General features: G+C 36.8%; 2 protein-coding genes across 2 annotated transcripts in view; both read right to left on the bottom strand.

Moving 5' to 3' along the window:
- Positions 1-16,411, bottom strand: part of LOC139954924 (uncharacterized) — a 200,048-nt gene that overhangs the window by 149,654 nt on the left and 33,983 nt on the right. The window lies entirely within an intron of this gene.
- The window catches only part of LOC139984543 (uncharacterized), a 57,967-nt gene that overhangs the window by 8,471 nt on the left and 33,085 nt on the right, over positions 1-16,411 (bottom strand). Inside the window, exons 3-4 of the mRNA XM_071998475.1 lie at positions 15,184-15,392; positions 8,207-8,283 (exon numbers count right to left, since the gene is read on the bottom strand). Coding sequence (XP_071854576.1) covers positions 8,207-8,283; positions 15,184-15,392 — 286 coding nt within the window. The remainder of the gene's footprint in view (positions 1-8,206; positions 8,284-15,183; positions 15,393-16,411) is intronic.

The following is a 16,411-nucleotide window of genomic DNA, read 5'->3' as shown; positions in this document are numbered from 1 at the left end:
TCCTCAATCTCATCACTCTGTTGTTTGGCCCGTTTTCTTCACTCTTCATAGGTATCTTCAGATTTCCGTTTCCCTCCTTCTTCGTCATCATGTTTGCTTCTAAGGCCTGGCATATCCATTAAATTCCGACTTTGAACTGCATGTTTATCCTTCATCGTGCATCCAGAGTGTTTTTCCTCCGTGTGTTTCTTTTACCGGTCTCGTCTCCTGGTGACATTGCAATAGCCACATTTTGTTGTTTGTTTAGATCTAGGCTGATCATGTGAAGCCATTTTGTTGACGTGTGGGCCTACCCGACTACCCCTATCAAAGCGCACGAGAAAACCACTCCTCACTTCACACTCATTCACATGCAAGTAATATCGAAACTTCCTAAAATGACAACCACATGTTGACAAGCAGTGCATCACACTACCTACGAAAAGTTCTGCGTGCTCGCAATTTTAGTCACAATATAACGAGTAATGATGTGTCCCCAAACCACTCACAAGGGCAATATCAATGTCACACTGACACCCACGGCACAGCGCGGGAAGGTTGCTGTAAAACATTAGCCTCGCCGGAAATGTTTTGAACAATATTTCCATTCCACATTTTTAAAAATTTATATTGTATGTTAATAAGTAAACGTTTTCTGTCGTATGAATTTGAATTCAGTTCAGTGTTCTCTCTAAGGTGCGGTATTCCCTCAACCAGTGGCGGAGATATCTTGTCAGAAGTGGGGGGGGGGGGGGGTTGCAGGCCATTGATGAAATAAAAAGTTATAACTGCTGGCTCATTATCTAAGTGGAGCGCCACCATAAGTTGGCGCGAAGTGCACAAGAATCTGTTGGCAAATATTGCCTCCCAGATTGCAGTAAATGGCACTGCCCAGGCCTTGAAAAGCTGCATTTAACCAGGGGCGTATGCAGGATTTTCTAACCCTGGGGCGCCTATTACTATCTAAGTAGAGCTTCACCATTGGTTGGCGCGCAGCGTACAAGCAAATTCTGGTTTTGGTACCCCAGATCACCGGAAATGGCACTTCTCGGGCTTGAAACTGACTAACCATATGTACACTTTTGCCTGAAAACCAAGTATTTCCAAATACTTTTTTTTCTCATCTATAACCTTTTTGAAGATTGTCACCAGTCACACATCATGTTCGACTTCATCACATATCCTGTGGATCATTGCTTTTGTAGGTGATTCTCCATCGCGGCCCACAGTATCCGTCAGCTCCACTGTTCAGAATTTAAAAATTCACAATTCTCGTGAATAAATTCACTTCAAAACATACCCATAATATTGCACAAAATATCATCTATGGACAACCGATATAGAAAAAACTCCTTCAAACCCTAACAGACGGGTCAAAATTGCACGAGTATGATGAAGAATGTTGGTTATGGAATTTCGAAAATTCAGACGGCAATTAAAAAATTTCGTTGAAGGAAACAAAAATATACCAGATATTTCCCAAACCGAACATGCACACATCGACATTTTTGAGCATTGGCGCAGATCAGTCTTGGATAATGGTGGGGACGCGTGTATGCTCTCTGATACTAAGAGGAGCGCGACCATGGGTTCGCGCGTAGCGTACGATTTTTTTTGGCAAATATACCTCCCAGATCGCCGGAAATAACACTTCCCAGACCTAATGATGCTCCTAAACCTCCTTAAGTTTTAGATCTCATGGCTTAGAAATTTAGTTTGGAGAAATACATGGGCGTCTGCAGAAAGAAAATCAGGGGACAAATAATCCAAGTAGACTTTTGTATATACGATGGGTCTGGGGTCCTCTCCCAGAAAACAAATATAGACTGCCGCAAATGCGATTTCCGTCCTATATTTAACAACTGTGGATAAAATACAATAAAATGAGAACTGCTGCATGTCATTTGTACAATGCTGGATCAAACTGCGCCAAACTTCAATACAGGGGAACTTGAAATGCAGCTATGGTCAAGACAAATTGGTGGGGACACGGTATATCATGTCCCCACTACTGAAAAAGTTGGTGGAGACGCGTCCCGCTGTCTTCACCAGGATCTGCGCCCATGGTTTGGAGGCTGTTTATTGTGGAACGCCATTTTCATGCTCACTGATATGATGTGATATATGCTGTTTGCTTTACAAATTCGAATAATTGTGTCACTGTTCCTCTTTCTCTTCCCGTTTTCTTGCCGTATTTTCACTCCATCCTTTTCTCCTTTTCTCTCTTTCTTCTTTTTCTGTTCCTTCCTTCACCTCGTTGAAGTTGGCAAGTGTATACAATTCCAAAGCTATTCAACAGCAACAAAACGTTATTTTGTGTATGTCTGTTGTGGGGTGAAGTTAGCGCTATGAGCTACGAGTTCCAATGCGCAAGGTGGGGGGAAGGGGCTAGAAATAATGTGTGGGTCAATTCTAACTCGGTTTTCGTTCGTTAATTGTTGATGTAGCCTACCAGGTAAAGGTTGAAATGACTTTAACAATTTCAAATTCAATAATTTGATTTATTATGTCATTTGGAGCACATAACATAGGCTACAACAGAACATTACTGGCTAAAAGTGGGGGGTTAAACCCCCCCCCCCCAACCCCCCTGTTTCTCCGCCTATGCCCTCAACTGACTCAGTAATCCCGCAAAGAAAACATTTGTCTGCTTGAAATCCCCGCATGTTTTCTTGCATTCGCGATAAATTTATACTCAATACACAACGTATACACTTGACTGCATGGAGATACAAACTCTGGAAATCAGTAGAGAAATGACCAATTGTGTACGAAAAGTAAGTTGGTACACCATTCAAATTTTACCAAAGATCGAGCAAAACACTTTCGAAAAATTCACGCGAAACTGGCATATCGTGCTAAATGCAACTAATGTCATGTAAACAAGGCTTTAGTACACCCATTTATGAATAAACCGTAATACCACATCTGGTGTTAAGCGGGGGAAAATGAAAGTATTTTCTAGAATTTCCAAAAATACGGAAAAAATAATATCCTACCATAGTTAAGTGCATATCAAATAGCCAAACCTTATCGGTTACGGATCTCACGTAACTACAAAAACACAACTAATTGTATTTTGCGAAGTTGACGTTTTCCAAGTGGCCTAAAACATAAGTTATTACAAGGTTTACTTTCATAATAAAGATGGCCATAGCTATAGAGGCCTTGATATCGTGATATGCGTGTATGGTATGGGCTGTGCCTCGTGTACTACATAAAACGTTCCTTGGAAACGTGCCAAAAAAAAAGGTTCACCAACAGGTGTTAGACAGGGAAGCGCTCACAGTTGTTTGGCAAGGTACCTGGGAAAATTGGGTACTGCGCGAACACCGGCGGAAATCAGCAGTGTGTTCGCGGGAAATTGAACAAGGTTTCCAACATTGGCTTGAGAGATTCAGCGTGCTTGCGGCGGCGATGCCTTTGAGTGTATTAAATAATTATAATGCTATTTTGGGATGTTTCAAGTGAGAAATAAAGACACCCAGACACTAGTAAGTGTTTCTGATTTTTTTATTTATCCTCTTTTTTAAATTTTATTTCCTCTTTGGCTCTTTCTCTAACCTTGTTTTCTTCTTTTTTGCTGCGTGTGAGATTTCCCGCGAGTTATCAAGATTTTCCGGCAATGAGCTTCCCGTTTTGCCGTCTTTTTACAGGCCTATAATATCCCACCTGACATAATTAAAAGCAGGTCCCTAGTTTTACGGTTATGATTCAGTAACAATACGGGTGACGATATGACAGATGATCATTTCCACTTAACTCAAGAAACACGTATCTAGTTTGAATAACCACGATAACTTCTTGTTTATCATAGACTACCATGGCCTGACGCATAGGTGCATCCATGGCCGTAATCTTGATCCAAGCAAAGAATGAAAACTTTCTCTTCAGCATTATTTTATTTCATGAGTAAGAACATTGAAAATTCCCGAAACACAACGTATATAACATTACAGCAAGACGCACCTATACGGCAGCCCCTCAATCAAGTCCCCCACCCCCATTCTTCAAAAGAGAGACCATAACAACCAACGAGTAAATAGGACATGGGCAAGAATCGCTGCTTTGAAATATATATAAATCCCCTCCTGCACCCGACCACTCACCTGTATCCAGGGACGTAGCTAAGGCCTGATGATTGGGGGGGTGTAGTGGCTGAAATTCCAACTGGATGGGTTATTGGAGCCAGAAAATTCCGACTGCTGCCTTGTACCCCCCCCCCCCCCGCACTAATCGTCAACGATACGGTCAGTGTCAGTCAGACACCCCATCTCTCGCGACTGCACTTATGTTCCGAACTTTTTTCGATACATTTGTACCTTATGGGGCAAAGTTTTTGCTTATGTTGATGGCACTTTTAAGCTTCCGTAGATTAGCATTGGTGTTTTAATTGTATACCGTAGAGACAATGTATACCCCAACGACGTAGCCAGGAGTTTGAAAGAGGGAGCACCTTTTGCGATTGATATGGGGGAGGGGTCTAAGGGGAGGGGGTGTCCCCCTCCCCTTTGAGATATTTTTGAACAATTGAAGGTCCTTAGATGCGATCTGGTGCAATTTGTTGCCAGTTTCATCATTATCATATGATATCATATTATCAGCAGATTTTGTTTCCTGTTTGAATTCTTTTACATGTTCTTTTACATAATATACCAGAAATATATTTGACGAACTTAACTGATGGACAATATAAACTTTCATATTTTTTAAGACAGCCAGATGTGCAGTGGCGTAAAAACAAATATTGTTATCGCCGTGTATTAGCAGTGTAATAACAACAGTTTTTAAACATATTTTTCGACACTGAAAGGGGGGAGCAGTCGCTCCCCTGCTCTCCCTGGCTACGTCCCTGTATATCCTGAACTTACTTTAAGCTAGCGAACAGGGTCGACCCACCCAATAGCAAAATTAATACATAAATTATCCGAATTGAAGCTGGCGAACGTTGTATTTTTTTTTTAGAGTATTCAAAATCATACGAAGTTTTGTATGGTGGAGTATAAGGATCGTGAGATACAATTTCTCAATGTGACGAGGAAAACGTGGTAAATATGACTGATTAAAGGTCAATTTTGATCGAAAATTTTATGCCACTCACAAATTACAAGAACATATGAAAATAAGAGTGCGACAGTCAGAAAAATTAGAGTGCGACAGTCGGAAATTCCGAATTGAAGCTGGCGACAGTCGGAAATTCAGACAGTCGGAAATTCCGACTGTCGCACTCAAATTGTCCAACTATCGTCATTTTTACCAAGATTGGGGGGGGTGAGACACCCCCCCCCACACCCCCCTCTAGCGACGTCCCTGCCTGTATCCGTTTCTGCTTAGTAATGCGTTCGTTTGGTTTTAACTCACTTAAATGACTACAATGAATACATGATACCTATAATGTCTACAGTTACGTTTGTAGACTAGATGGTGGACAATACAGTTGAAAGCATTCATTCAATTAAAAACATGATATTTTGTTATATTTACTCGTTGACCGATGAAGAAGACTAATTGAATTGTATCTACTCTGAACTGCTCTCTTAACTACTACTTGTAAGATCAATGGTTACTCTAAGAAACACAGTAAGCTGCCTTACTAAAAATTATTGAATCTTTCTTTATGACATTTTAGCATATCAGCGAAATTCAAAGAAAATGTTAAGTTCAAATTGCGACAGATACTACGCGTTATATGGAGTAACGTATGCATCGTTACCTCATCAAGTATGTAATACCGATGTAAAACTGTATCGAAACGATAAACAGTATGTATATTAATGGCTTGAAAATGTAAATAATACCCTTTTATGCACATTTCGCTTTGCAGATTTACAGACCAAAAATTGTATATTAGATATTTTTCCTTGATATTTTAGCGTGATCAAAGGATGCGATGCGAATCCCCGGAAGCCGCAAATGTTTAGAAATAGTTATAGTTATATGTCAGGTAGAAGCTTAAAGGATTGGTTCAGGTGTCTGACATGTCTATCTTGTATGAAAAACCTTTAAAAGACAAACAGAATAGTGAAGTAACTACCATTATAGCATTCTCTGTTAAGGAGAAATCACACTTTGAAGATTTCAAAATTTCTTTGCAAATGACTGGTGAAGAAAGACTAACTGTGAGGGTGTGATGTCACATCCTCACTTCCTTATGTTGTGTCAATATATTTCATTAAAAAATAATTACATTTTTTTTTCACAAATCTATAAAAATATAATCAAACTTTCTTCAGATGTTAAATCTCAAATAATTTCCTTGACACGTATTATATCTCCTGACGTATCTTTTGGTTCAAAGTCATAAAATCTTACAAAATATTTTAATAAAATAACAAAGACTTTTCGGGAATGTGAGGATATGACGTAACAGCTAGTCTGAATTCAGTAGTTTCTACACAATCAGATAGAACTTTAAACTTGAATATAAGATCTCCTAAACGGAAAAAGATATTTGAATAATTCCTTCACTATTCTGTTTCTTCTATTGTCCTCTTTCATATAAGATAAACATTTGTGACACCTGAACTAATCCTTTAACCTCAACATTGTACAGAACGTTTCTCAGAGCCTTGAAACGGGGTCGAGAAGCTAACGCCTAGTGAACAACCAGCATTTTTAATATTTCTTGTTCTCTTATGGCGAGTTCAACCACAAAAACCGCGTGTACAGTAGATAGAGGAATTTAATTCCTCTGGAAAATATTTGAAGCACTGATTGGTTCCACGAGGGGAAGCCCCTCGAAAATCACATGTTATAAATAAATTATAGTTATCTAGAATGTATTCCAAGCAGGCTGGTGGGGATCCGTTGGACTTAAGCTGCAGCGTTTGCAGATATGTTCAGTTCTCTTGAAGTAATTGTGGAACACCGAAATCTATTTAGGAGAAGAACTCAATTTTCAGCGGATTAAAGTGCAAGGCCCTGGTGAGGCCGGAATCTGCTGCATTTTATTTACCTAATATTATCCAAATCTGGGGAAATATAGACGTAAGGCTGTTACAGACAGACCGATTCTGTATTATTTTCTTCGTTTTTGTATTATAACTCTTACTTTCGTTAGTGTGCGACCCTGATAATATATATACATCTTCAATTTGTCGACCGACTTGTCGACCGGCATTAATTTGAGACCGATTTTTAGTTTATCTGGGCGCGGTGTGACACCCCACATCCCCGTTGGTATACTCAAAAGATAATAGTGAAATGTATTTTCCTGTTTCCAAGTACAGCATTAGTGTAAGCAAAGAACTCTTTCAGTATCATATTAGTCTCCCAACACGTTCACTCTTAACTTTACGATTTACAAAATATGTCCATATGATAAGGAAAAAATATAATTTAATGTCTACTGATAATTTAACTCAGTTTCTGCTTGGTTGCCATGACAACTATGGGAAACAAAAGAAGTAAGTGCCCCTTCTGGAACAGTTAATGAGTGACCCACCACTGTATACCTCCGTGCTCCTCTATAAGTGTACAAATAAATAAAATATTGTTTTAAATTCACAATTTTAATTGCTTTCCGTCATATCATTACCCACTTTTATTTATACTATTATTTTTGTATTATTTACCCTAGATTTTAGTTTTCAAAGAAACAAAAACTTCGTTTGCCGAACTTGCAAAAGAATTAAGTTACACTTTGTGGCGTTTTTCTGTAATTCAGATTGGAAGAGTGGCGTTAATCGGAGGTGTGGATTTGCTTAAATGTGTGTGTGTGTTGGTTGGGGAGAGGGGGTGGGGGTGGGGTTTTCAGACGCCTATGGGCACAACATTACTTCAAAATCTTACACAATAATTGTCGCAGTGTAATTAAGTTGCCCAAAGTGTATGATACCACTATTTTTCGGAAAGAGATTTAAAGCATCAGTTGATTTGATTGCTACTCTCAAAATATCTTTTAGGGCAGTGATCTCGAAAGAGCGAAATGTTGGGAATATGACTTATCTCTTAAATCAACCAAGCTTAGCAATATTTAATGTTGTTACATTTCCATTATTTGATTTTTGTTTACTATCACAAGACTCTCTGTTTTGGGTGTCTCCTTCATTTAAAATGGCACTCATGTGTTACTGATCCATTACTCTCTTGTATGTGAATCAACAACACTCTACATGTCAAAAGCAATTCACAAAGTTGACTGGTTGGTAAAGCCTTTGAATAAATGTAGAAAATAGAAATTGTAGAAATTTGAAATGTGTCCATCATGACGTCATTGTGACAATACCTTTCACGTTTCTTGACTTCAAGGATGATGGAATGGATCCAACCGGAATAGTGGCTGGCAGAACGAAGCATTCAAACCTATGGAGAGATAATAAGTTATAATCATATAACATGTAGAAGACGTAGAGAAATGTCCTCCTAGTCAGGTTTATTGTTTACCAAATCAATTAACAACAAAACAAGGAAATAAATCACATCTGATCGATCATTTTGATCAGAATTAATTATAATCACAAGTCTTGTGTTTCAACGATCCCACGAAAACTACATTAGCATGAATCATAGAATTGAAGTAGGGAGAATGACGTCATGCGACATATACTGAAGCCACCCATCCTACTGATGGCACTTTGCTTGTGCGGCAAGAAAGTACCAGAGCGTAATACAAACCCTACGTATTGGACATAAGTAAAGAGATAAAGTTGACATTAATCACTTGAAATGTTAGAGTTCACTGGCAAAATATAAATCTATCAGTAATGAAACTTACAGCTAAATTATTCTTTCTTAAACTCAAAATAGTTTTATTTTAGATGCTACAAATTCCAATTTTCGATGTTATGGGGGGGGGGGGGGAGGGCGGGATGACAAACCTGCAAACACTTGTACTGAGACGACAGAATAATGTAATTGAGAGGGGTAGGAGGGTCGAGGACATAGCAACATTCTTGAATGAGCGAAACAACTGATCCTCCAGTAAAAAAGTAAACACAAAATGTTGAAATTACATGAACAAGGCAAATGTACCAAGATTCCTTATTATTTAAGTATTTATTTATTATCACCCTTCAATATTGTTATCAAATTGCACGCATTGTTTTTTGTTATTTATCTAAATCAAATTGTACAAATTTATAACATTTTTGTGGAGTTGATAAGAATTTCCTTAACCATTACACAAAGAATCTTCCCTATTCAAGGATGTTCTCAGAGAAGAACTGCATGTGTCCCAAATATCAGACTTCCTACATACCTAGGAGTTGCTACAACTTCCTGATCATACTTTATTAAGAACCACACCAACGAGATCTTGAAATGTTGAAAGGAAGCACAAACACTGAATGGCATTGGAGCATGTGACTTTGATTTTACGCAAGAAACCACTAAACTCTGAAATTATGTTAAACCTCTCAAATTGAATACTCTGTGCGTTCCCCTTCACAAATTAAAATATTTGAACGTTTTCAACAAAAGTTTCTTTATACCGGTACTTTTTGATCTGCATGTTTTATCATTATTATTATTTTTTGTATAGCAATGTTTTAGACATGAATGTACTTGTTAGAAAAACACAATAACAAGCGGGCACTTTTAATTACTAAGTTGGAAACTGGTTATTTCCATTAAAACACGGAGGCCACTTTCCAGGGTTATCAGGAGAGTGGCAAAGCATGTGCCCAATCACCCCCCACCCACCCTTACCCCAGCCATCCCTATTTCACGGCTTCGTCGCCCCTGACACGGTAAATAGACGGTATCATCGCAAACATTTGCAGTGAATTCTACACTAAGTGTCTCTATACTGGTGACTTAACCTACAAGTAAATAGACCCAAAATACATAGATTGTGATGTGACAGGTGGGGTTTTTACAACACTCGTCTTACCTCTTTTTCAGCATTCCGATTTTTGGTCATATCATTAAAAATGTTATTATGTTCTTGCAAAAACTATTAAGTTCGACCACACACAGATCTGGCATGGGGCCGATGTAAATTAACCGAGCTGGTGGTAGAGGTAAACGGAGGGTGTGAAACGTTGAATCTTTGTAGTAGCATATTATTATTCGTAGTGATTGTTATCATATATATATATATATATATATATATATATATATATATATATATATATATATATATATATATATATATATATATATATATATATATATATATATATATATATATATATATATATATATATATATATATATATATATATATATATATATATATATTAATATTTACATATATATATATATACATATATATATATATATATATATATATATATACATATATATATATATATATATATATATATATATATATTTACACTATATACATATACATACACATATATGTATTTACCCTTATACACAAGAGATGTACAGACATTATGATAATAATCACACACAAAATATCACGAACCGCACGAACAATATTAGGGATGAAAGTTGCTACGCGCCTTCACCCAAGCAAATGCCCCCACCCCCACCCCCACCCCCAACATTTGAAACAAATCGCCACCCCTTCCCTTACAATACGGCGACTGATCAAGCTAAGCTGTTTTCAGTCTGGCACATGTTAATATTACAACTAGTATGTATTTTGTGAAAGTAATATTTGACAGCCTTGCTAATATGTTGTTCACTTCAAAATCTAAGAGAAAGATACTGTGAATATACAAACGTATTGTCTGTAAGATTCCCTACAGCAAGTTGAGCTTGGCGAGCATGAAATGAAATTATCTGGATTAACCGGTAACAGATATAGTGCATAAAATCCAATTACATTTTTCAAGTCTAGCTCAGTATCATCCTACCTTATACCTACATTGCACAGCTCTATGTAAAACACCACTCTGGCTAATGTAAAGAAAATATATAGGTTACGTACCTCGTATCTAATTAGCATAATAAACGTGTATTTACCGAACAGTTGCAAGTTTGTTTTAATGTAAAAGCTTTTTCTTTACAATCGTTTGTTTTCTGTATCTATGCATTGAGTGGCTGAAAGGTGGGCTTTAATATATTTCATTAATATTTTAAATAAAGTAAGGGCCATAGCGGACACATCATCCCAATGTACACATGTAGGCCATATAATAGAAAAATTGATGAACTTTAAATAATTTATATTTTATCGAGCAAACCGTTCTTGTGTCATCCTGGCCGCTGCTACAGCATTGACAGTTTGTAATCTAAGGTTATTTTATTCATAAAGGGGGTCTCCCTGTTTAGACCCCCTCCCAAGTGACGCATGCTATAATTTGACCCCCCCCCAACCAAAAAAAAATGTTGTAAGAAAGGGTTAACACTTTATGGTGCTGGGAAAAGTCATATCAATGTAAGCCTTTAAAAAAATTCCCTGACTTTCAAGACGAGGACGAAAGACGAGGCTTTTCCCCTCACACCAATGAGGCTGGTCACGTGACTGGTCATTTAAAGCAAATTTTCAAATAATAATCAACAATTAAGAACGCAACGTATTCAATAACAATGCGTATGACCTAATAAAGATATGTTATTTAGATGATATCCCTCAATGGATGATTCGTAGTCACTGCTGTACACCTACTGACCTACTCAATGTATGTTTCCATGGTTACTTTGACTGGTTCACTGACAATGTTAGAGGGGTACAATGGGCACGTGGTTCGTTTACCTATTTCTATTCATTAGGTTAAACTGGTTCGTGTCAGCAATTGTTATGCTAATGAGATATTTACGGGAGTTCCGGTGTGGCATTCGTACTATTGACTTGCTTTTTGACATACATTGTTTGTATCAACCGTCTGCATAATGTAAGCGCTGCATTTATTTGTACAGAAAACTATTGTAGAAGTAGAATATGCTTACTGTGTGTACTAAAACGGTGATGATGTTATCGGGTAGAAACATGGAATGGATTTGATGGGCTCTCTGAAACATACAAATGCATCTCTGTGAAGGGGAGGGCGAAGGGAGGGGCAGTGGCGGGAGCAGGTATAGGGTGTCTGAACGGTGGAGGGGGTTAAACTAAAGTTACTGAAGAGCATACTGAATACAGGGATTGGGATAAAGCATTGATAGGCTAGAAAGTGAATAATAATAGATCCGTATTTCATTTTTTTGAATAATCCGACCTAGCTATACTGCCAAATTATATTACTTTTCATTGATACAATTTCCGTGGTTACAGTTACTCCTGGAATATCATTGAGAATATTACATGCTGAATTATGTTCATTTATATGGTAATTTATTTATGGTATTACTAAATATTTTTGCCCTGTTTCTTTGGCGTGTCGGGTGAGGCGGGATTGGGCGACTTAAATATTTCTTTCATTATTTTTAGTAACACGTCACGTCACAGTCTGTGGATCATATCAACTGATAACATTAATGTGAATGTGTAAGGATAGAAATGGGAAACTTTTTATGAGGTTGGTCTGAGGAACTGATGAAGGCGAGAAGAGTAGCGATATATTAAACTGAATTTATTGGTTGTGTAACCAATTTGACTCATGAATCATGTCCGAGAAAATGAAATAAATTAAAGTATTAGCGAAGTTTACGTTTCCGTCTATAAACTACAGTTTATTCTAAATTGGCCTATGTGAAGGAAACAATGGACATGAAGAAACAAAGAAGACACATGTAATTGATAATGGAGCTGGAGATAATAATAATTACAAACCAGTAACCACACGGTGACCGGAACAATGAGGGCGATGATAGGGTAAGGGTGGTAGGAGGGTAAAAATATATTGAAAAGGGAAACTGCGAAGATAAAAATCGTGTAATCACGGTTATAGCTGAAGGCGGTAGGTAGGGTAACAAAATAATCCTAAAATACGGTGTAAGAAACGAAATTGGAAATACCGAATCTTGCTCTCTCTACAAGACAAAAATGGAACACGAAATATAGTTTGCCATTGTGAATCATCAAATGAGAATTCACCATTCCATTTTCTAATGGCAGTTGGAGGAGCAGCTATGGTACTGATCAAATAATTGTAGATATGGCGGGAACGCAACAAAGAAAGATCAGTATTAATCATTTCCTCTTTTGTATTCACCAAGGCCATATTATCTTTCCAATGTCTCGGTATGGCGGAAATAATGCCATAATACGTAGTAAATGGCAGTAAGTCTAAAGAGAACTTGTTTTTATAAGCCAAAAAGGGAAAAAAACAGCTATTATCATCTAACAAGTCGTCAACCTTCACCACACCTTTTTTTTTATACATGGAATTATAAAAGAATGGACGATTGTCGACCTTTAAATATGAATTATTCCAAAGAATTTGCTGTTTAAAGTTCATTACAGGGGTTTTGAAAGCATAGCAGGACCACGCTCGACAGACATCGTTTATGAAATGATTATTAATAATAATGTCACTGAACTGAGATTGCATCTGAAGAGCAACTCTTTCCCGTATTTCTTCAGGTGAAAATCAAAGAAAAGCTTCCAATCCGCTTTGATGTTATTTATATATCTTGCAACCCATGTACATTTAAGACCCCGAATGAAGGAAACTATGTGGGTTGCTTTCAAACCGCCGTGTTCAATTGAACCGATTAAAGTGTTACGCTTAACCTTATCCGGTCTGCCTGACCAGATAAACCGATATATGAAAGACTCGAGTTCCTTTATAAAATCCTGTGGTGGATCAGGCAACACTTGAAAAAGAAAAACAAGTTGGGAGAGACCGAAGGTTTTGACAATAGTAATTCTCCCAATAGGAGTCAAATCTCTCATAGACCACACATTTAATTTATTCTTCAGGCGAGACAGCTTAGGAGTATAATTTAAATGAAACAAATGATCCCTATCAGTATCGAATGTTATTCCTAAGACAGTGACAGGACCCAAGGTCCAAGTAAACTGTAAATCGTTAAGTAACTGTGGCTTTCTTGCAGTAAAATGGCCCAAAGGGAAAATTTTAGTTTTTTCATCATTAACTTTCAGCCCTGAAGCCATTTCCAAAGAGTGAAAAATGTCTACCACAGCGGTCAAACTTCGTTGAGTACCATCAAGAAAAATCGCAGTGTCGTCCGCATATTGTAACATTTTAATATCATGATCCAGAATGCGAATTCCGCGAATACGGGGAGAAGTTTTTACATGAATTGAGAGAATCTCTGCACATAAAATAAAAATTTACGGACTGAGAGGACATCCCTGTCGCACACCTCTGGTAATATCAAAGAATGCGGAAGAATACCCATTATTATAGACGCATGCGGTGGAATTTGAATATAAAGTCCTTACCCATCTGCCAAGACTTTCGTCGAAAAGAATAAATCAAACATTCAAGAATAAAGTTCCACTCTAGTCTATCAAAAGCTTTCTCAAAGTCTACAAGAAGGAGGAAGCCAGGAACATTATAATCATTACAGTAGTCAATAGAGTCAAGGATAAAACGAATATTCTCCCCTATAAACCTCCGCTTGATAAAGCCAGTTTGGTTGGAATTAATTAGAGTGGTAGCCAAGGCCTTTGCAGCAATTTTATAATCAACATTAAGTAATGAAATCGGCCGATAGTTTTTAACCTGTTTTAAATCTTTATCTGGTTTAGGGATTAGAGTTATAATTCCTCGACATTGCTCATTTGACATATTGGTAATAACATATGCATAATTTAAAGAATCAACAACCAAATCACTGATAAGTGGCCAAAAACGTACATAAAACTCGGCCGAAAGACCATCACTCCCAGGGCTTTTACCTTTTTTGAATGAGTTAAGGGCTTCCCAACAATCCTTGGCAGTAAGTTTACCAGTTAAAGTTTGGGCATCCGCCAGTGAAAGCGGATTATTACAAGTAATATTGTGTAAAGATATATGTGGATCACAATTATCACTGGTGTAAAGCGATTGGTAAAAGTCTGATAAAATAGAGAGAATTTTTTCATTATTAGTAACCTCTGTTCCCTCCGCTGACTTTAGAGTATGAATAACATTGCAGTTTTTATGACGGTTCTCCAAATTGAGGAAGTACTTTGTAGCCCTTTCTCCCTGTTCCACCCAGCGGGCCCTAGACCGAACAATAATACCATTGAGTTTATAATCGTAGATATGCTGTAATTCATTTCTGATCCTAGTTAAATCCTCCAAATCACCCGCTGAACCTGAGCGGAAATGGCGCTGTTCAATACGGGAAATATTTCTCAAAATATCTATCTCCTTTTTCCTTCTTTCTTTGGCCTTAATTCTACTATATTTTATAGAAACCCTCCGATGATTCTAACATCTACACCGGAATACTTACTGCAGCTCCTTCAAGCTTGTACACTGTGAGGAGTAAGACAAGATGGCCGCCAACTCTTCATTAGTTAGTATCCTGTCGAAGTCCTGGATCCACAGCTTCTGGAGAGAACTCAGGATAGAGAGAGAGAGACCAGACTCAAGGATAAGGTTCATCCCAGACTCATCAACTCTAGGAGAGCAGGAGTATAGATCCACACAGGAGATAGGAATCTAGAATGAAAGAATAGAGTTACTGATAATAGAGTAGATAGAGATAAATAGATTGGATTTGGTAAGGATTAGAACAATTATAATAATGTTAAAAATAAAAAAAAAAGGAAATTAAAGCAATAAACTATAGGACATTTTGGTTGTGTTTATTTGTAGAAAGGAATTTAGTTAATGAAACGAAATAAAGTTGATTTTAAGGGGAGACAATTATTAACAGAAATCATTTGATTAGATGAGAGGAAAATAAAGTGGTAACGTTGGATTAAAGGGTTCGTTTTATTGTTTTAAAATTATATTATTATAAATAACTTTTATAGCTAGTAAGGTTTTATAAAATAAGAATGTGAGGCTACGTATTTTAATTCAGTAATTAATAGGAAACAAATCCCAAAGACGGGTTGAGTATTTTATAAAAAAAATATGGGTAATCAAAAAATTGAGATTACTTTATCTTTTGAAGAAAAATGTCGATCAAATTTATTTGTGTTTTAACTTTGAACTTTCAGAAGGAAAATGTAATTTAAATTTAAATATCAGTCACTAGTGTAATAGGAATCATTTAAAGGGAACGTCTTCTTCAACTAATACAAGGTTTTTATAAAATTGAAGGAGATTTGTGAGAGTTATATTTAAATAAATAAATTAATTAATTGTTTCTTATAATTAAAATGTAATTAGAGAAGCAGATATAGATCAAATTCAAGTTTCCAGAGAGAAGGTTGATGAGGCTTAAACTCATTTTTTATTATACCTATTATTTAAGCTTTTATCCAAATCCTACTATTCTGTTTGACTTATAATTATTTCCAATTAATACTATTTGTTTAAAAGATGATGTCTACCTGTGTTTTGTTATCATTCTAAGTTACGGTTTAAGTGTGACATAACTTCTAGTGTTTTTTGTTTGTTTAAATGTAACATTTTTCTTTCTTCTTTTTTTTTTCTTCTTGTAGATATTCCTAAATTGGGTAACGCTTATGATCTTAACTTTCTAAACTTATCGTTTCTTCCAATTAAGT

Source organism: Apostichopus japonicus, chromosome 17, assembly GCF_037975245.1.
Source record: "Apostichopus japonicus isolate 1M-3 chromosome 17, ASM3797524v1, whole genome shotgun sequence".
Taxonomy (NCBI): domain Eukaryota; kingdom Metazoa; phylum Echinodermata; class Holothuroidea; order Aspidochirotida; family Stichopodidae; genus Apostichopus; species Apostichopus japonicus.
This window is presented reverse-complemented; position numbering and strand designations above follow the sequence as displayed.